Source organism: Centropristis striata, chromosome 22 (assembly GCF_030273125.1).
Source record: "Centropristis striata isolate RG_2023a ecotype Rhode Island chromosome 22, C.striata_1.0, whole genome shotgun sequence".
Taxonomy (NCBI): Eukaryota; Metazoa; Chordata; class Actinopteri; order Perciformes; family Serranidae; genus Centropristis; species Centropristis striata.
In genome coordinates this window covers 7243203-7264965 of record NC_081538.1, presented here as the reverse complement: position 1 = coordinate 7264965, position 21763 = coordinate 7243203, and the positions used below count along the sequence as shown (strand labels likewise).

Genomic DNA, 21763 nt, shown 5'->3' with positions numbered 1-21763 from the left:
CTGTTTACTCCTTCTGCTGTTTATCGTTTGCTACAACAGGCCTTGTCAGCACCATCCTTTTTCTTTCACCCTTATTTTATATTGTTTCTCTCATTGTTCATGTCTTTACTCCTTCCCTCCTCACCTTTCTGCGACCATCTTTCCCTCCCTTCCCATTCTCCGTTCCCTGGAGGCATTCTTGGGGTTTTTTCGTTTCATTGGAAATGGAAGTAGCTATATATTTTAGTAGAAAGTCCCTTCCAATCTCCCTTCCCCTTTCACATATTTTTTCCTCTCGCTTTTCTTTTCTGACTGACCTTGCATTTGGCTGTTGATACATTACACTCCTACCTTCTGTCCTTGCTAGCAGCATGGCTCTATGGATGACAGTGATGCCAACAATGACAATGCCCGTCAGTTGGTTGCCCGATCGCTCTGGTCCTAATCTCTATAAACAGATATTTTCATACGACTGTAGAATCTGTAGGCAACTGGACAATATTTTGGTATCCAAAGCATTCTGGTTTCCATCTGTAGTCCACTTTGTCTGGGTAGTATTGGCCAGTAATGTTTGAGTGGGATTTAGTTGCATGCAGTCCATTTAGAGTGCACAAGAGGCAGAACACATTGGCTGTAGTGCAACTCAGCTCCCTTTGGCTATTGTCTGACAGTGATTCATCATTTTCTTACCTTTTTTTTTTTAATTTATCTGCATTCATATGCAGATGCATTTGTGATCAGCTGAAAATCCCGCCTACTCTAAGGTGGCACTATCTGTGAAAAACAAAATAGAGAAAGGGACCGGGTCCAAGAGCGAGATGGCAATGCGGCATTAGTCTTGTTTCAATACACATGCAACTCCTGGAACTTTCAGACAATCAACAGTTGCATCCCTGATTACCGAGTCAGTTCATCTGTCTGTTCATTCATCCATCCACTCATTCTGCATTTCTCCCTCTCCTCTTTGTGTAAATAGCGAATCACTTTCTGAATCACTGTTTTCCCTCATCCAGCCGTCTACCTCCCCTGGATACAAAAAGTGAATCACCGGGGTCTCTCCTTTTTCAGGCAAGCCCAGCTCAATTCATTCTCCCTGCGAATTCATTCTGTATGCGAATTCAATTTCCATGCAACTGCCTTGCTGTCGATTTTATTATATATATTGTGTATTTGTATTCATCTGTGACCAGTTTATCTGCTCATTGCAGACGGACCCCCCCTCCTCCCTTTGATGGGAAATTTTGACAAAGATAGATCGGGCCATCTGTGAGACTATTGAAGTTCAATATACTCTGAGGCTCTCATTTGCTCTGAGGAATTTTAATTGCGGCAAAGTAAACAGAGGTTGCTGTTGGATTTTGAATTTACTACTTGTTTATGAGTCGTCGGCACGTCGACGTCTCAAACACACATACAGGTGCACACGCATGGGCGCACACGCTTAGATCATTGCAGTGTTTGTGAAGTTGAGATTATACCCTTGCAACAACATCTGAATATTGCTCGACAGTCCTCTAATGACTGGCTATACGTCTGTAATTCAAAGTCCCATGCACACATAATATCACCAACATACAGACACATATATTTATAGAACACACACACATTCGGTCAGTAATGGAATAGGATTTACAACAGGGTGGGGCTGATGACATACTGCACTGTCCCAACGGTGGTGAGTCATATTGTTTGTCTGTCCCTCTCTTAAATCTTTGTCCAAGCTGTCTGGAATTTATTACCATTGGGAAACCCACCGTCAATCGTGTCCTTGATATATCTGTGCAAGTGAATGTGTGTTGTATGTGAGACAGGTGGAGAGAAAGCTGTATTATCAGCCTCTTTATTTCTGTGCTTGCTTTTCCTGTGACTTCACTGTTATTCTGAGTGCATGGTGTATGAAACTCCACTCTGCAACTGCTGGAAGTCATTCAGTAGCTCGCTTCAATGTGACCTCTTTTCACACTAACTCAAGCAAGTTTTCTGACAAATTGGGAAATATCCCAAATGTAGTCACTTCAGTGTTACAGTAGTTCATTACTGGTGTATTTTATTTTTTGACAACCAGTTATGTTTAGGAATCGTACAGCCGATTTTTAATGGATTTGTTGCACTAGCTTGTCAGACACAAAGTGTTTTGTTTTTTTACTTTGGCTGCAAATATTCACTGTTGGTTAATAACTCCATAGACTGTATAAAAGAAGTGGACCCAGTCTTTGTGACGTCACCCATTGGTCCATTTTGAAGCCTTGAGTTTGGCATTTTGGCCATCTCCATATAAGTGATTTGGAGCTTGAAATGACCATTTTTGGATGAGAGCAAGGTAATTTGGTACCCTGGCTGTGCCGTGTATTACAGAGCAAACACTGAGTCACCAGCTAACAGTAGCGCTAGCATAGTTTGCATGGTTTGCACTAGGGCCCGACCATTTATGGGATTTTTCAGACTGGTGCCAATACTCATTTCAGAGGAGGGAAATTCATCTAACCAATATGGTGGCTGATATAGAAATCTTTTTGAGCTGGAATTAAAATAGACCTTTTTTATGTGGATTGTGCACAGATTTTTCACTGCTCTGTAAAGGTACCCAGAGAGCTACTTTATCAAACAGTATAAAATAATATTATACATTACAATATTATACATTATCAATATTACATTGATAGGGCTGCACGGTGATGTAGTGGGTTCTCACTGGGTACTCCAGCTTCCTCCCACAGTCCAAAAACATGCACTTAGGTTTAATAGGTGACTCTTAAATGCCCGTAGGGGTGAATGAGAGCGTGATTGTCTGTCTCTATTTGTCAGCCCTGTGATAGTCTGGCAACCTGTCCACGGTGTACCCGCCTCTCGCCCAATGTCAGCTGGGATCGGCTCCAGCCCCCCGCGACCCAAGTGCAGATAAGCGGTTAAGGATAATGAATGAATTATTATACATTATACATACAATGCCACCCAAGATATGTCAGATGTCACCCAAATCTATAAATGATAACTGAGAAAATAAGAATAAATAGGAATAAAATAAATAGCTAAATAAACACAATTGCTGTTCAATTTCAGTCAATTCCTGACTATTTAGAAATGGTGTTCCCTCTTAATTATTTTATAAAAGCTACATTTTCGGCATTATATATTGTGTAAAAGATGTTATCATATTGGCACGTATCGGACAACATATAAACCAATATCGAAAGGCCTTTGATAGGCCAAAAATATCTGTCAACCAAAATATCTGTCGGGCTCTAGTTTGCATCTTTATTTCACTATAGCTGTGAAATTGATTGGTATGATAATTTTGGCTGGCAAGAAAACTGCTTACAACTGAATGTACTTACTGACCATAGACTCATCAGGAAAATGTTTACTGAGACTATAAATCAAATGAGAAGTTGGGTCATTTTCATAGACTTCTATACAGTCTGAATTTTATTTGCAACCAGTAGAGACGCCCCGTGCTGTCCATTAGAAAGAATGAAAAGTGAAGTGAAATTACAAGAGCCTTTTACCTGCAGACCCAGAGGTTAGTGCATGGATAACTGCAATCACTTATTTCTTTTAAGGTCATCTGTGGCCTAGTTATCTTTCTTTCTTCCTAATGCCTTATGAGCCTTGATTTAGCCCAAGGTCCTCTGCAAGCAGGAACCTTACCGTAACTTATAACTATTCCTGTATTCCAGTTAGAGAGTGAAAGTGAGCTTTTGTTGTCAGGGGCATCAAGGCTGTGGAGTGATTTGCCTGAGGAATTTAGGCCAGCACAGTCAGTATTATCCTGCAAATCTCTTCTTACCACAAGATATTTTATACGTCTTAACTTTTGATGTGTGGCTTTTTATCCCAGTTGTCTTATCGGACATTGTGGTTTCATTGCTTGCTTTTATTGATTTTATGTTTTTATTAATTATGCAGCTTGTTTTTATGATTTAAAGCTTTGTTTGCAAGGTTGTGAATGAGTTTTCTTCTATCACTAAGCCCCCAGACTCTGCCCTGCTGCAGATCGTACTCCCACTCAAACAAAAAAACAACAGCTGATTAGTTTTTTTCTCCAGAGCAGCATTGCTTCAGTTTAACATTGCAGGCGTAAATCAGTTCACTATTAATACGTGTATTCTGATATTATGTGACGTGCTGTTAGTATATTTATCCATAAGCCCTGTTAAAATGCACTTTTTCACATCTAGTTGTAATTTATTTCTCATTTTGGGGCTTATGGAAGCTTCAGTTCAGCTCCTCTGCTCACATGTTCTGCTAATTAACCTTACATAACCTTATTATGATGATGATTTTACTGCTGTTTTGCTTTACTGACCTTTCTGCTTTACTGATCTGTCCCTTTGTCTTTTATCCCTTTTAATTGCGAGGAAGTTTGTAACCTAATTTTGGGGAGTGGTATGTAAATAAGGTCATTATTTATCTTTATTATTATACTGTTAAACATGCAGTGTGCCATCTTTTATGTGGCTTTTTAAGCCGTCATGCTAACTACTAACTGAGCAGAAATTATGGAAATAATATGCAAATTGTATTCTGCGTGGATGCTGTCACACGTACAATGCTTTACAGCATTCATGAGCCAAGAAAGCAGCAATTCTTTGTGACAGTCAGATGAAGAAAACAGAGAGCCAGGCAGGCAGAACAGAGACACTGACACAGAGACAGATGAATACAAAGAGAAAGACAAACATCAGTGCATACGAACGGAGGGTGGAGGACGGGTATAAAAATGTTAAGAGCGAGGGCACAACACAGAAGAAAAAAAAAGATTGATTGAAGAGCAGAGAGAAGAGAAGGAGAGTGACAGAGACGCGCTGTATCCCATCCATCATGTAGTGTTTAAATGGCTTAGGGTGGTTACATATGAGGCTGGAACACAGATCAATCAGACTCAAAAGTGAGGACTGGGCACACACTTGTCTCAGGCAGATATTTGCAGATTTTAACGCAGTCTAAAAAAAGCTTATCATCATTTAAAGCTTTGGAATAAATGTAAATACATCGAATGCGGTGAGTTTAATGAATAATCATTTTTCAGTTGTTACATAGCAGTTATATAACACCAAGGATTTATATTGTGATATCTTAAAGTTAAAACAAATCCAGGCCATCTAAAATTCACTTATGAACATGTTTTGTCACGTTTGTTTAAGCCGTACAAAATGGAAAGACAACACTTTTTACTTTTAAGTGGGGTTATGTTTCAGACTATTTCCTGGCTGGGAGCGGAAACTCTTTGCGCTAAGTGGTAGCAACTGCTAGCTGAGGCTTAGCTAGTAGTTATTTTAACCATAATCCTTTTTTCTTCTTTCTTCTTTTTATGGTGCCTTAAGCTAACCAAGTGTTTGGTTTCACTACCACGTTTAAAACTTGTAGAGCAGCTTTTGTCAACCTTTTTGAGTCGCGACCCCCAATTTAACATGCATGTTGTCCGCTCACTGAACAGAATCTCACATGCACAGTTCAGATCATACAAACTCAGTTGATACAACAAATTTCGGACAAATAATGAAGCAGACAACAACTATAACATATCTCTGACCAAAATGACCAAAAAATTACATAAAATTAAGCAAAAAGGACTCAAATTGACCACAAAATGACAACAAATGACCACAAAAAGACACAAATTGACCAAAAAAGACACAAAATGACCCAAAAAAGACACAATATGACCAAAAAAAGATACAAAATTACCAAAAAACACAAAATGACTAAAAAAAGACACAAAATTACTAAAAAAAGACACAAAATGACCAAAAAAAGACACAAAATTACCAAAAAAGCAACAAAATTACCAAAAAAAACACAAAATTACCAAAAAAAGACACAAAATGACCAAAAAAGACACAAAATGAACCCACAATGACCCAAAAAAGCCATTAAATGACCAAAAAGACTAAACCACATTAACACATGAACACTCTAACACAGAGGAGACAGAGCTGACTTCCAAAATGATTTGGCGACCCCCAGAAATCATCTCGCGACCCCAATTGGGGTCGGGACCCCAAGGTTGAGAATAGCTGTTGTAGAGGGTTGCCAGTTCGACTCTGGCTTACGAGTGGAGTTTGCATGTTATCCCTGTGTCAGCGGTTCTCTCCGGGTCCAACGACCACAGTCCAAAGACATACAGCTAAATTGGTGATTCTAAATTGCCCATAGGTCTGAATGAGAGTGTGAATGGTTGTGTGCCCTCTGGCGACCTGTCCAGGTGTACCCCTTCTCTCACCCAGTGTCAGCTGTGATCGGCTCCAGCCCACCGCGACCCAAGTTCGGATAAGCGGTTAAGGGTAATGTGTGGGTGGATGTGATAAACTTCAACCATTTTGTAATGTTAAATAGAATAGTTACTGGGTAAAACAGTGACCATGCAACCATTTCAAGTGAAGTAGAACAGTAATATTTCATAAGATTTATTAACTGTATGAGAGTGCATAAAATTTCAAATCTCTGGGAAGTTTATGGAGTGCTGAGGTTACAGTACAACTGGTTGCTGTGAGTCTTTTTCTGGTCATTTACCATCACTTCCACTGGACCCCATTTTATCGACTTCTAATAAGTGGAAAAATATGTAAAATACTGTAGCTGCAGTATTGTACATTTCCTTACACAAAATGTGTGAAGAATCCCAAATTCAATCCAACTTTCATGGTCATTTATAGTTTAGAGACCTTCATTAGCATGTTCAGCAGGAAATAGGGTCATTTTGCTGGCTTTGTAGCTTAATTTTGGTTTTGATATGTACTAATCATGCATTCAGCTCCCTGCACCGTGAACAAGGATTTGTTGTCAAAGTCATATTCTCTGTGAAAACTGCAGATAACCCTGGTCCCCGTTGGTCAGCCCCAATTCCTGTTTCTCCGCATCTCCTGGCTCCCTCTGATTCCGTTTTTCTTGTCGGCTTTCACATCCTATCTCTCCCTCCTTTCCTCACTGTGGACTTCATGCTGTCTTTCCTTTGCTCTTCTCCACTTTATCTCCCTCTATCTGTCAGCCTTTTATCAGTCTCTCCGTGTACATCTGCTCCACTCTCATCTCTATTGCTGCTTTTCCGTCTATCAGATGCTTACCATCAGTGTTGTCTGCCTCTCAGTCTTTTCTCCCTCCCTCTAGAGCATCTGTAACTTTAACCTTACAAACACCTCAGTTAATCACATGACAGTCATACTAATAAATTAAAACTTGAGTCATATGACGTTTGAGGGAGCGCTGAACACTGAAGTCTGTTTTAATCAGACTCACTGTCTGTTTGCAGAGGCTTCATTAATCTCTTCCGTGAAGGGAGGGAAAATGGGAATCATCACTTTGTTCCACGCTGTCTTTCAAGTCTGACGCATAATTTCTCACATTAGAGGTTGGCACATAAACATGCACAGGTGTGTGTACGTACACACACTGTATGGTTGAGTGGAGAGAAGTTGCTGTTTCATAAGCCAGGTCATGGAAGGTCAGACCCCTGTGTACTACATTTTTCCGCACCCTGTTTCTCCTCCTCAGCTCCTCTCTTGACTTTCTGCTGCCTTACATATTTTCAGTTTTCTCTAGTTCCTTCTGTCTCACTTCTGTCATCTGATCTGTGCTTTTTCCTTATTTCTATTTTCTGCTGATGTCCCTTTTATGATCCTTGTCATGGTTCCTTGATCATCTTGGCTTCATATGTTTTTATATATAGACTACCTTTACTTTGCTGTAATGGGGCCATTGGGTATTTGCTTTAAATTCCCTGTTGAGATACTCTATCTGCTTTAATTGCTCATTTCCATCTGCACTCGCTGCACAGGTTAAGAGGCCACTTGTCTTTTTTAAACAGTATTTATAGATTTTTCCTTTTTTTAACCAGAAATGTGGAAGGAAAACTACAGTGACAAAAGACGCACAGTGAGAATCACTTGAAAATTAAATATATCAATGAAAAAGGAAGCATTTCAAACAAATCAACATAGAGCCACAGCACCATAAAAAACAACATTTTTAACTTTTACAATTGTCTGATCCAATCATAGATTATAAAAGAAGTTTACTTTGCCACCATGATGTCACCAATTGGTTTGTTGACTCTCGCTTTTAAGCTTTGAGTTTGGCATTTTGGGCTTCACCATCTTGGTTTTTTGAAACCACAAATGACTATATTTGGACAAAAGGGTGAAGCTGGAGTTATCAACTAGGGCTAGCACTATCTAGCTAGCAAGGTGCATCCACAATTCAATATGAACAGCCTCTTTAGAGTGTCTATTAGTCCAACTGGACACTTAACAAGACATTATTAGGTAACCAAAATGTTACAATTAATTTGAAGTGAAAACAAACTTTGAAAGGGCCAAAGTTGTAAGACGAAAACACAGTGCACCACGGTAGCAACCTGTCAATCACAAGATAACAACGCCCTAAAATCTATAGTCTATTTTACTCTAACTGAGACCATATTTTACTAAATGAACATCCTGCTGGACTGAAGAAGACTTGAAACTAGCCATTGAGACCTAAAATGTATTATGAAAACGTTTTCATAATACAACGAAAATCATTTTCTCATAGACAATACATATACACACACATATACATATACAATAAAAAATGTGCAGTTAAAGCCCGCTCTCTTCGTGTGCATTTGAACCCGGCTTCTCTGTTAGGAGGTGTCCAGTGGTGCATGCATATTAGTGCATGTGAGCCCCTGTGTGTTTGCCGAAGTTTCTTCAGTTGACCCTTTAACATCAAGTTTCTTTTTATTTCCCCTCAAAGTACCAGCAAAGCCCGTCATATTAGCTGTATATGGAATATTCCAGTGTTTGCTTGGATTTTGGGGATCTTTTTGGGCTGCATTGTGCCTGACAACCAGTGTTTGCTTGGTTTTTGGGGATCTTTTTGGGCTGCTTTTATACATATTTTCCGAAATTCAGCCTGACATTTTGGGCAGTTTTTGAAACCTCTTGATTTTAACTAGAACTAGACTACACTGCTGTGTAGTTTTTTTGTAATAGCCCTATGGACCAAACATTTAATGAATCTATGAGATGTTAATTTGAAATTAAATATAAATTAACTAAAAGAGTGTCAACTGAAGGCATGTATCTAAAATGTCCCTGCTGGCCCCAGACTTCATTTTAACATCTTCTCTTGTCCTCCTTTTATGTCTTTCTGCTCATCGAGCCCATGCCCTTTATACTTACTTGTGTATCCTTAACTCCCTGTCTATTCCTGCTGCCTTAAGGGATGTTAGTTTTTTTTAATGTCTTTTAAATCCCTTAGAGGGATCTGGTGGCGTTTTAGATTTTTACTTTTATCACACTTTGCCAGTGACTTGTCACCTAGTGTGAAGTAGCTCCCATATAGGTGCTACATTTAGCTGAGAAATGTCTTAAGCACTTTTTTTTAAAATCCCCAGTGCAATGGGATTTTAAATGCCTGGAGGACAAGGCACTCAAACACAGACAGGAGCTGACTAATTCTAGATGTCTTGCTTTTCATGTTGTTTACTTATTCATTGGTGTGAAGTGTGCTCTTGTGGGAAATCACTGTATTATTTTCATTACTAGACATCGATGACAGTGAAATGATGACTACAGTTTTGCCTATAGAGTGTCTGCTGTATATAGGCCGATATGTGTCCTGTTTATGTCTCTAATTATCTCCGTCTCTCAGTTGTCAGAAGCCAGGGACAAGACACTTAAGGGTCTCAATCGAACAATTGATTACAAAGAGCTGAAAGGCAAAGACCCCTCAACTGTAGAGCTGGTCAAGAAGATAGAGCAGGTACACAACAACATTTACAAGGTGTTTATATGTGTGTGTGTGTGTGTGTGTGTGTGTGTTTGTGTGTGCAAATTATGATGTATTCAGGTCATATTTTCATTATTATTTTCCTCTCCTTTTGTGACATAAATTCATGAAAAAAGCCCATAATCCTTGTGTCTCTTTGCGTTTAGCTCGAGGTGAATCTAGCAGAGAGGGAGAGGCAGTCGCTGGAAAAAGAGCTCCTTGTGGACCAGGTGACCCGCCTCTCAAAGCCACTCAGCGAGCAGGCTGACAACTGCCAACAGGACAGACTCTCACTGGCCAAGAAGGTAGACAGCAAGATCCACTTGCATACAGACAGAGACGAGGCTTAGCCCATATATACACACACAGAGATCGGACAATACTGACAGAAGTCCTCACTCCAGTCCACATGCAAAGACACTTGTTATATCATTCATCCCGTTCACGTCTTTTACCTCTCTGTGTATCTCTCACAAACACACTCGTGCATTGTTGGAGTAGCATGTGCGGCCCATGTGAGGAGCACACAGAGTGGGGATGAAGGAGTTCATTGAGCATTACTGTTTCCTTGTACTCTCACAAGAACAAGGTTCATTAGGAGAAGACTTGAAACAAGCAGATGAGACATTAGCTCATTCAGAAAATGTTTACTAAGGAAAAAACAAGTGAGAAAGTAGGGTCATTTTTTCATAGACTTCAATACAGTCGGGCAAATTTACAAACACAGGGCTTTTTCGGCCACTAAACATGCAAATAAGTCATAATTCACAAAGCACCTGCAAAGCATGTTTGCACTGTGATATAATTAACACAATATCTTTCTTGAATAGGTTCTTATAATGGGGCAGATAGCGGTTGCAAGTGATGCTCAATTAATGGTGCCATCAGCGGCAGAAGTCCATTTGTGAATTTGACCCTTAGGCTGCGTTCAGACTGCAGGCGAATCTGATTCAAATCAGATTCCTACTCAAATCCGATTTTTAGGGCTGACTGTCCACACTGTTTTTAGCAAGTGTCCAAATCGGATATGGTTCTGTTCAGACTGGGCCACATTATTGACTGATCTGACAGGTTGCTATAGTAACGGCGTCAGAACTCCAACAAACATGATGGAGGCAGGTCACCTCAGTATATTGGCCTTATCACTGTCCAGTAGAGGTGCAGAACATCTCAGACGCACCAGGGGAGAAACCGGGCGGATGGACGCCCCCGTCGGGCCACTTGAGTCGGGCGCGGCTGCCGGTGGACACCTCGTCTCCACGCTGCCTGCGCTACACCTGCCGCGTAGAGTGACGTCACGGACAGTCAAAACCGAGTGTTTGGAACGGTTCAGACTGAGACGCATCTGTCCAAATGCGATCTGAAACTACCTCCCGAAGGTGGTTTCGATCCGGTTTGCAAAAATCGGATTTCATGTGATTTGTGACTGTTCAGACTTCAAAAGAGCCATCCAGTTCCAATCTGGATGGGCTAAAAATCGGATTTTGGCTGGCAGTCTGAACGCGCCCTTAGACTCTTTCTGCATCCATTATAGCCGCCCTCTGCTGGCCATTAGAAAGAATGCAGGTAAAGGCACTTCTGCATTGGCTTCACTTTTCAGACCCGGAGGTTGCTGCTTGATGAAAACATATATTATAATTGCATCTTGAATCTATGTCAGAGTCACATTATCTGTGTGTGTGTGTGTGTGTGTGTGTTGTCTGCCTGCAGTTAAACGAGCTCCGAACTCACATCATCGACACCAACCACCGCATGATGGCCGTCTCTGCAGAACTTTCCATGAAGCAAGCTGCTGCTTTGTGTCTCCAGCAAGAGATCAAGGAGAGAGAGCTCCAGGTCAGAGGCAGTCAGTCACAGCACAAACCAGTCAGTCACAGCGTAAAGCACGCACCCACAACAGTGTGATTCTGGAGCCCAAACTGTGATCTTTGATGCACATTCTCCCCCAAGCCTCCCACTGTCTTTGCTATTATTCCTGTCACTCTCCACTGACCGCGATCGAAACCGAGCAAAAAGTGACTCGACAATAATTTCTCCCAGTGTCCCTTTTTTCACCTTGAACATGTTTTGCACAGAGAGAATATTCAATAATAATTTCCCAAAAGAAAGCTCTGATGGTTTAATAGAAGAAGAAAAAATGCAAGAACAAACAAAAGACTGGCTAAAACAGTTAATGAAAGGGAATCAGGATTATTATTTACGCCGCTTAGTTCTTTTTAACAGGTTATATGCCCAGAATCTGTGTTGTCAATCTCACCACAAGCTTTACTCTGCAACCATTCTGGGGATTTTCAATTCTATCACACAATCTCAGCAGATCTCACTCAGCAGATGGAGTTTCTGAGTTCTCTGAGCACTTAAAGGACTTCTCGTCCAATGGCACAAAATGTTGACATAAAGCTCCAGAAGAGCCGCTGATTGGACCTTGTGGTGAGATTGTCCAAGATCAAGAATTAACTTTGTAGTTCACTGGAACTTAAAGTCACTCCAGCAACTCTTGTATCCATGGCAACCAAGAAAAGTTCCATTGTTAACATTTAAGCCTCATGTCATAACCTATTAAGTTGAAATATTAGCCAATTTACCGAGCTGTCTGCTCTTGCTCGTGTTCAGAAGAACCCATCCAGACTGCATTAACAGTAAGTTAATCTCTGAATACTCATCAAATGAGAATATTTCATGTAGGTGTGAAACATTCTTTCGGTGTTGTTTAAAGCTATGTGCTGTTATTGTATTTATACTTAGCTCATAAATATTTTGTTAATTTTCATTTCCTATCTCATCTGTGAACAACACAACGAGTCAAGCTTTAAAGCAGCATCCAACAGAGGACTGCAAGTCCAATATTCACTCTTCTTTTAGCTCTGTTTGTGTTTCCACCAACTCCTGAGGGAAATGTCTGGCTCTTGAGCTGCTAAATGCTCCACTTGTTTCAACAGCTAGTCGTTAACATCTTTTTGTTGGCCATTTGAAAGCATAAAATTGATTTATCAGAGCTTTTTCACTGAAAACAACTTTGATAAAGAGATAGATGAGAGTGAATCCAAACAAAAAGTTTGGACTTTGGCAACTTTAAAGTTGCCAAAGAACTGAGGGGAGTTTGGTGATAAGCCCCTAAGCCGAAAGCTGGCCATCTCATGATACATTGACATTAAAATGATCAAAAATGATCAAAATTTCACATTAACTACTAATTTAAATGATCACGTTTAGTTTTACAACACTTAAAGAGTCTAACTTCTTATCTTTTAATCTGTATATCGATTTAACCATGTACGTTAGCCTTGGGTTTACCGCAAAAGGACCCTAACGGTGGTGAATTAGCTGTGCGATATGTTTCTCACAAGTTCCATCTCCTTTTTGTAAAACAATGGCTGCTGCTGTTTTTTCGGGGGGAAATTGGATGTTTCTGGGTGAGCTAAATAACAATCACAGTTATCAACGATAGTTATCAACACATCCGGGCCATACATCCACAAATCACAATAAAATACAGTACAGTGAAAATACAGACACACTTTTTAAGATCGTCGCCTGAGTGTCACCCAAGCATTCTTACTGCTTTCTCTTATCAAAGTTACTTTAGTATTGTAATTAGACATGTAAATCTCCAAGTACATGAATGCAATTTCATGTGTAGTGTAAAATATGTAAATATAAATCAAATCTACCTACACTGGAGGTTGCCATCTTTTTCTAAATGAGTGAAACACCTGAAAGTGCACCGTTGCGGATGTGTCCGGATAGGGCCAAAAATACCAAACAGAATCTGACTGGTGAAATAGTTACTATACTTGATTTTGATTGACATCAGCTACTAGCTACCCATTCTATTAACCATTATCACTACTATTATTGTTATATTGACATTATTTTATTCATTTGTTGTTGAGTAGGGGTATGAGTCTTAAGACTGGGCAGTCTGTGGCCTAGAGGGCTTGCAACTGGAGAGTCGCCAGTTCGAATCCTGGTACTAACAGGTCTAGGACTGAAGTGCCCTTGAGCATGGCACCTAACCCCCCTGCACAGCTCCCCAGGCGCAGTAATGTGCTGCCCACTGCTCCTTGCATGGTGTGTTCACTTGTGTGTAAAAAAGGATGGGTTAAATGCAGAGGTTGAATTTCCCCATTGTGGGATTAATAAAGTAATCTTCTTCTTCTTCTTCTTAAGGGAAGCCAGTAAGCTATGAGATAAATCATCACTTCAGTAGGATTTTTTTAAAATTTTGACAAAGATTTGAATAAAGTGTTTCACTGTTTTCCGTCTCAATTAAATATTAAACTACTAAAATGAAAGGATTTCCCGCTTGCCTTTTAAATGTTTCAAGAGACAAGTGTTAATAACCCGAAGAACCCCTGCAGCTGATGTATGCCTGCAGCGCACCACAGACACTAGTACGAGCAGAAAATGCAGAGGCATAACTTTGCTCAAATTCTGACAGTAATACGACCATCTGTTTTCAGGCGCAGTTAGAATTGAATTGAGCCAGGAGAGTGGCCGCAGTGATAGGAATACAAAGTGAACGCTTCTCGCTCTGCCCCTGTGTTTCCAGATGGACAGGTGCCAGCAGCAGCTGGAGCAGGGCCTGCCACCGTGCCCTGAGATAGAGAAGGAGTGGAGGAGGATGCTCCGAGACAAGAAGAGGAGACAGAGGGACAAAGAGGAGAGAGTGAGGGTAAAGAAACACGCAGACATTCACAAAGATCACTGGTCAAGAATTGATTAAAGCACTAAGGGGCAAGAAAAGAAGATAGAGCGACAAAGAAAGGAGAAGTGGAGCGGAGACACAACGCGGGGCAGGAATCGATTACGATTGTGAGGGACAAAAGGGGCTTCTGTATACCTGAACATGCACACGCTCAGACAGAGAAGTGAGGAGAAAGTCTCCACACACAGATTAGACAGGATACAGGGTGGTTTTCAGCACATGCACAAACACAGGGCCGGGAGGGCAGACTGGCAAACAAACAGGAGAAGAGGCTGTCCACACAAGAAAAGTACACAATTGGCAGCAGTTGTGTCTGAAAGCAATGCAGCTGTCTGCAGCCTGTCTGTTGTTACACAGATCTTTATTTTCTCACCCAGTTTTATTCTTGCTTATAGTCACTGGTCCAAAAAAGACACAATACTTTGCATGCACAATGCCAAACCAAAAATAGGAAACCTGCACAAACTGAAATGTTTCTGATTTAAGAATGTAAGCTTTTTGCTACTTTTGTAGTCCTAATTAATCATGCATTTCAAGCTTCTTCTTGAAATGTAAATGTGTTTTGTAAACCTGATAAGGGAAAAGTGTTTTTCCTGTTTATTTATTGGCAGTTCCTGCTATTTTTTTTTTTTGCATTCAAAGCCATTATTCCTTGTTTTGTGTGGAGTCCTTAGATCACATGCCAGCGGATAAACTGTTCATATGCATGAGAAAATCGCCATCTCTTTGAAGTCTCTGTGAGATTTCAGCACAGTTCATTTGCATGCCGTCGTGGGGTGAAAGTCAAAGGGAGGACTGTAGTGTCATGAAGACGAGTGTGCACTGGAAGAGTTTTTTTTCTCAGCGGGAGTCCGCCATGGTTACAAATTGATCCATCATCCATATTGGCTTCAAATCAATTCTGCCAGCTACTGTCAGCATTCTACAAGACATATTTTAGTTTTATTAGAGGAAAGAAGTTAACAGACACCAGCCTAGAAGAGAATACAGTTTTCTATATTATAAAAACAAAAGTGTTAATTTTCATTTGGACACAGTACTGACAGCCTCACTCCTTTGATAAAACACTAATTTAATTATATATATGCATATATTTTACTTTCTGTGAACATGTAGTAAACAGCTGGGCACTGTGTTTTTTAGCCAACACAATATATTTAGCACTGTGTTTTTTAGCCAACACAATATATTGTGTTGGCTAAAAAACACAGCTGCCCAGCTGTTTACTACATGTTCACCGAAAGTAAAACCCTATGAGAAAAAGACCTTTCATTCCATGTTGTTGTTCTGCACTTCACATCATCTTTGTGTGTCAAAGTCATCTGTGCATCATAACCTGTCAGTCAAATGGAGAAACAAGTGTATCTTACTGTGTTTTGGGATTATTTTATCCCAAAAAAACCAGACTAAATCCTGTAAAACAAACCCACAGCATCTCTAGTATCGCTAATTTCTCTAATGTATTTTTAATTACTAAAGTTATTATGACATTAACAAAAAAAAACAGCCTGGCTCGTACACTCAACCGTTCATTTTTGCCCTTGCATTTGTCTTGATGTTAAAAAAATAAATAAATTGCAGAATTAGTTCCTCCATTTTCATGATTAGAATTCAGGAAAATTAAATTTTCACCATTTAGTCCAAGGTCGTGCAGTTTTACATTAAATATTAAAAATGCCTTTGGTGTGTGTGTGTGTGTGTGTGTGTTTGCAGCTGGCTGAAGAAGAGGAGTGGAACCAGTTGGCTAATGGAGAGTACTCCACAGCTGAAACCCGTCCCAACGCGTACGTGCCCCAGAACGACTCGCTCCCTCTACCCAAACCCTACGGAGCCTTGGCCCCCTTTAAACCCACCCAACCAGGAGCCAACATGAGACACATCCGCAAACCAACGCTCAAACCCTTAGAAATATAGAATACCATACACATGTATCATAAAACTGTGAATCCGTTTAAATTTTTAAACATGTATTTCAGTGATTTTTCTTTTTCTGCTTTCTATCACACCCTTATTGATCTTTCTTCAGTCCACACATGTCTCGGTGCCGCTCCTTCCTCCTCCCTGCTTCTTGTGTATGTTTGTGTCCTCTGTGTCCAGCATACCACTGCTGTTGTGTCATGTGAGGGCTTACTAGTGAACTGCATCTGGTTCTTATTTTGTTTTCCTTTTTTAAGACTTACTGGCAACTGTTTGTATACAGTCGTGTTTGCAGTAACACCAAATACTGTGGAAAGGAAGACCGGAGACACGTGGGAGATGAAATGTGTGTATTGTTACATCATGTCCAGCAATAAAAAAACAACATTTGTTTACTACTGTATTTGGCAACAAGTCATTTTTTGTCTTCCTTTCTCTGAAAGATGAATTTATTTCTGAGGGACGCTGGAATATGTCAACTTATTCTTATCAGCCTTGTTGCTGTTTCATTCCTGGCACTTGTAATCTCGCAGCTGATGAATAAATTGCAATGGGTTTAAGCTCTAAGCCAGGCTAAGAGTTCGTGCTTAATGCCTGAAATGATAAATGTAAATATAGAGAGGAAGATCGGGCAATGAAAGAGCATAGAGAATGGCAAAGAGAGAGGAGAATTTCAATGAAGAGGAACAAGAGGAAAAAAAGTAAAAGGAAAACATAGATAAAAGTGGAGCTGTAAATGGGGAGGAGAGTTCAGAGTTGCTTACTAGTGACCAAAAGAAGCCATTTGCCTTTGAAGCATACACATTTACTGGAAGTCATTCTATCTGTTAATCTGTGCTTCAGGCAAGAGCAGTTTTAGTGTCAACGAGCGTATTATACAGCTTGTAAACGTGTGTTTTGGTGAACCATGTTCATGGGAAGGCCTTTACTTTGTATACCACTGATCCACAAATACTTCTGTGGTTGCTCAGAGAGTCACTCAACTAATGTGAAAACATATCAATCATAATACACACATTTGTGTTAAGGAGGATAATAAACCAAATGAAAATAGGATTATGAATTGGCCTGATTGATCTTGTTGAAATTTGTTGTCACAAAAAAAACATAAATCAGTCATGTTGACATCTAGAGTGCATTAAAACTGGCTTGTGATTTTGACTGTTCTGCTAACTTGCCAACTAAACAGTTGAAGTACTTTTTCAACAATCAATCAAACTTTATTTATATAGCGCTTTTCATACATAGAAATGTAACACAAAGTGCTTTACAAAAAAAAAAAGAGGATAAAAACAGACAATAAAAATGACAAAACCCACCCCTCCCTCCCCCACATACACATCTGTATGTACACACACGCACATAGACACGCACGCACACAAGCACACACTCAGACTCACACACAGCACATATTGATTGACAGTGTAGAGACATGGCAAGGCACCGAGGATCCAGATGAGGAAAAAGCAACCTGTGGGAGCATCCACACTGAGAGGTGGCAGAGCCCACAGCCATAGAGGACAACGTCACAGAGACCACCAGGACCCGGGGAGACCGGGGCGGACTCCCCACGGGCAGACTGAACACACACCCCTCAGTGAGGAGGCCCCCATGAGGGAACACTGGAGCTAAAAACTAAAAGACTAAAAGACAACAGGACAAGATAAAAACTTAAAAGACTAAAAGACAGGATAAAAACTAAAAGACTAAAAGACATCAGGACAGGATAAAAACTAAAAGACTAAAAGACTGAGGAAGAAGCTGGTATTCAGGAAGCTACACCTGCCCTTGATACTCTAGTCCCCAAGGATGAGGACACAGACCTGCCACCGTCCACAACAGAAAACACTCCGCTCTCAACTGAGGATGAAGACGTCTCAGAAGACACAGAGTTGTTGTCTTCTGCCCCAGAAGAGAAGTATATGTTTTTTTCTTTTATCAGCAGCATCAACACTGACAAGGAGTCTGAGGAAGGAGCTGGTGTTCAGGAGGCTTCACCCACCCCTGATGAAGAAGCTACCAGTGTCAACACCACCATTGAGCCTGATCATGGTGAACCTGTCGAGAAGGCTTCAGGTTGGCTTCGCTGGCTGTTGCCTCACCGCAAGGTATGTACCACCAAATGTTGCTGACCAAACTGTTATTATGGATCCCGCTGCAGTTAACAACAAGACACGACCTGTGACACTAGGATTGGTCAGGGCGCAGGTTTACAGCCTGCATTATACAGTGTCGTGTCGCTGCATTGGGTTCTTGTCACCCTTGGAAGAAGCTAGCAAAATGTAACCTTTGGAAGTTGTTTATTAGCTGAACATTTTTCTTAAACACTCGCAATGTTGGTATAATTATAAGTTAACCCTTACAGTTTCCAATTAGTTTTACTAACTAACCAATCGATCAACAGCCTTAACCATTTTCCCAACACTCCAAACAGAATTGAACAAATCATTTGTCAATCAATCACATGACTTCCAACCCGAACCAGCCAGCATGTCTAAGCTGTTGTGTAATGAGATGATTGTCACTGAATTTTGACATTATTCATGTTTTTTGATCATTCAATTTAATATTTGTGTGTGAAGCAGCTGCTTATGTGTCTGGCATATTTGCTAATGTACAGTTTTGTATATTTTTAACGGAAAAACCGTCAAGATGATGTGGAAGTTGGAGACAAGCCATGCTCCAGCACACAAAAGAGGTAAGATAATGACTTCATATTCATATTATTATTCTTGTTGTTGTTAATTTGTATATATTTTATTGTATATGGTATCATGAATGTTATTTTATCCAATTTGTGTTCCTTTTTTGTGTGATAATTCTATAAATATTTTCCTAAATGTAAAACTTTAAATTAATTATTATAGTTATTACTGTCTCTCCTAAACATTTCCAGGAGGATGTCCACTTCTGAAAGAAGTTGAGGGCATTGTGAATGCAGTACACATTTGACTAATTATCTGGATTTCTTTATTACAGTGTCATTATTGAAAAGGAGCCAAAACAACACACTGTGGTCCCCGACACTCCGGATACCTCAGCAACTACAGCCGCGTCTCCCACTGAGAATCCAAAGGGGAAAAACAAAAAGTCCTGATGGCGTAGGTTGTTCCGTCGTAAGAATGTAAGTTTATCTTGCAACATAATCACTGACCAAACTGGTGCAGTCATTTGTGTCACTCAGCTGTATTTAACTGGTTTTATGTTTTTTTTAATACCAAACAGGAAAACAAGCAGCAGACTCCTGTGGAAGATGTGAAAGACGACACACAGACTACATCTACAGCCACAGAAATAAGGTATGATATTATTTTACTGTTTTTGTTCCCATTTTAGTTAATTCAACATATTATTTTGGTGGTTTTTAATGTTGTGTACCTCCCTTGTGACTATACATTACAATAACCACCTTTATTTCCTTTTAATTAGCACTAACACCAGCACTAAGGAGTCTCAGGATGAAGTTTGTGTCCAGGAAGCTTCACCCGCCCCTGACACCTTAGTCTCAACTGCAACTGAAGATAAAGATGTCTCAGAAGACACGGAGTTGTTGTCGGAGGAAGGAGCTGGTGTTCAGGAGGCTTCACCCACCCCTGATGAAGAAGCAACTAGTGCCAACCCCAGCATCGAGTTTGAAGATGGTGAACCTGACCGTTTATTATTATTTTATCCAATTTGTGTGCCTTTTTTTGTGTGGTAATTCTATAAATATTTTCCTAAATGTAAAACTTTAAATGAATTATTATAGTTATTATTGTCTCTCCTAAACATTTCCACGAGGATGTCCACTTCTGAAAGAAGTTGAGGGCATTGTGAACGCAGTACACATTTGACTAATTATCTGGATTTCTTTATTACAGTGTCATTATTGAAAAGGAGCCAAAACAACACACTGTGGTCCTCGACACTCCGGATACCTCAGCAACTACAGCCGCGTCTCCCACTGAGAATCCAAAGGGAAAAAACAAAAAGTCCTGGTGGCGTAGGTTGTTCCGTCATAAGGAGGTATGTTTATCTTGCAACATAATCACTGACCAAACTGGTGCAGTCATTTGTGTCACTCAGCTGTATTTAACTGGTTTTATGTTTTTTTTAATACCAAACAGAAAAACAAGCAGCAGACTCCTGTGGAAGATGTGAAAGACGACACACAGACTACATCTACTGCCACAGAAATAAGGTATGATATTATTTTACTGTTTTTGTTCCCATTTTAGTTAATTCAACATATTATTTTGGCGGTTTTTAATATTGTGTACCTCCCTTGTGACTATACATTACAATAACCACCTTTATTTCCTTTTAATTAGCACTAACACCAGCACCAAGGAGTCTCAGGATGAAGTTTGTGTCCAGGAAGTTTCACCCGCCCCTGACACCTTAGTCTCAACTGCAACTGAAGATAAAGATGTCTCAGAAGACACAGAGTTGCTGTCTTCTGCCCCAGAAGAGAAGTGTGAAATCACCACAGAGGAGTCTGAGGAAGAAGCTGGTATTCAGGAAGCTACACCTGCCCTTGATACTCTAGTCCCTAAGGATGAGGACACAGACCTGCCACCGTCCACAACAGAAAACACGTATGAGAATCTTTTATTGTCTGTTATGGTTTAAAATACATTTTATTGCTGTTTCTTTCATGTTCACCTTCATTGTCTTGATAACTGTGAGTGGACCATGCAGTAGAATGACCATCTTTATTCCCTTTTATTAGCAGTATCAACACCACTGAGGAGTCTCAGGATGAAGATGGTGTCCAGGAGGTTTCATCCGCCCCTGACACTTTAGTCTCAGCTGCAACTGAGGATAAAGATGTCTCAGAAGACATGGAGTTGTTGTCGGAGGAAGGAGCTGGTGTTCAGGAGGCTTCACCCACCCCTGATGAAGAAGCAACTAGTGCCAACACCAGCATCGAGTTTGAAGATGGTGAACCTGTCGAGAAGGCTTCATCCACCCCTGACACACCGGTCTCAACTGAGGATGAAGACGTCTCAGAAGACACGGAGTTGTTGTCTTCTGCCCCGGAGGAGAAGAATATGTGTTTTTTTTCTTTTATCAGCAGCATCAACACTGACGAAGAGTCGGAGGAAGGAGCTGTTGTTCAGGAGGCTTCACCCACCCCTGATGAAGAAGCAACTAGTGCCAACACCAGCATCGAGTTTGAAGATGGTGAACCTCTCGAGAAGGCTTCATCCGCCCCTGACACCTTAGTCTCAACTGCAACTGAAGATAAAGATGTCTCAGAAGACACAGAGTTGCTGTCTTCTGCCCCAGAGGAGAAGTGTGAAATCACCACAGAGGAGTCTGAGGAAGAAGCTGGTATTCAGGAAGCTACACCTGCCCTTGATACTCTAGTCCCTAAGGATGAGGACACAGACCTGCCACCGTCCACAACAGAAAACACTCCGGTCT

General features: G+C 40.5%; 1 protein-coding gene across 1 annotated transcript in view; it reads left to right on the top strand.

Annotated features, from left to right (window-relative positions):
- ccdc146 (coiled-coil domain containing 146) overlaps window positions 1–16751 on the top strand; it is a 55367-nt gene extending 38616 nt beyond the window's left edge. The window contains exons 19-23 of the mRNA XM_059326123.1: window positions 9613–9723; window positions 9897–10034; window positions 11440–11565; window positions 14282–14404; window positions 16151–16751. Of these exons, the coding sequence (XP_059182106.1) occupies window positions 9613–9723; window positions 9897–10034; window positions 11440–11565; window positions 14282–14404; window positions 16151–16351 (699 nt within the window). The 3' untranslated portion in view covers window positions 16352–16751. The remainder of the gene's footprint in view (window positions 1–9612; window positions 9724–9896; window positions 10035–11439; window positions 11566–14281; window positions 14405–16150) is intronic.
- The last annotated feature ends 5012 nt before the right edge of the window (window positions 16752–21763 follow it).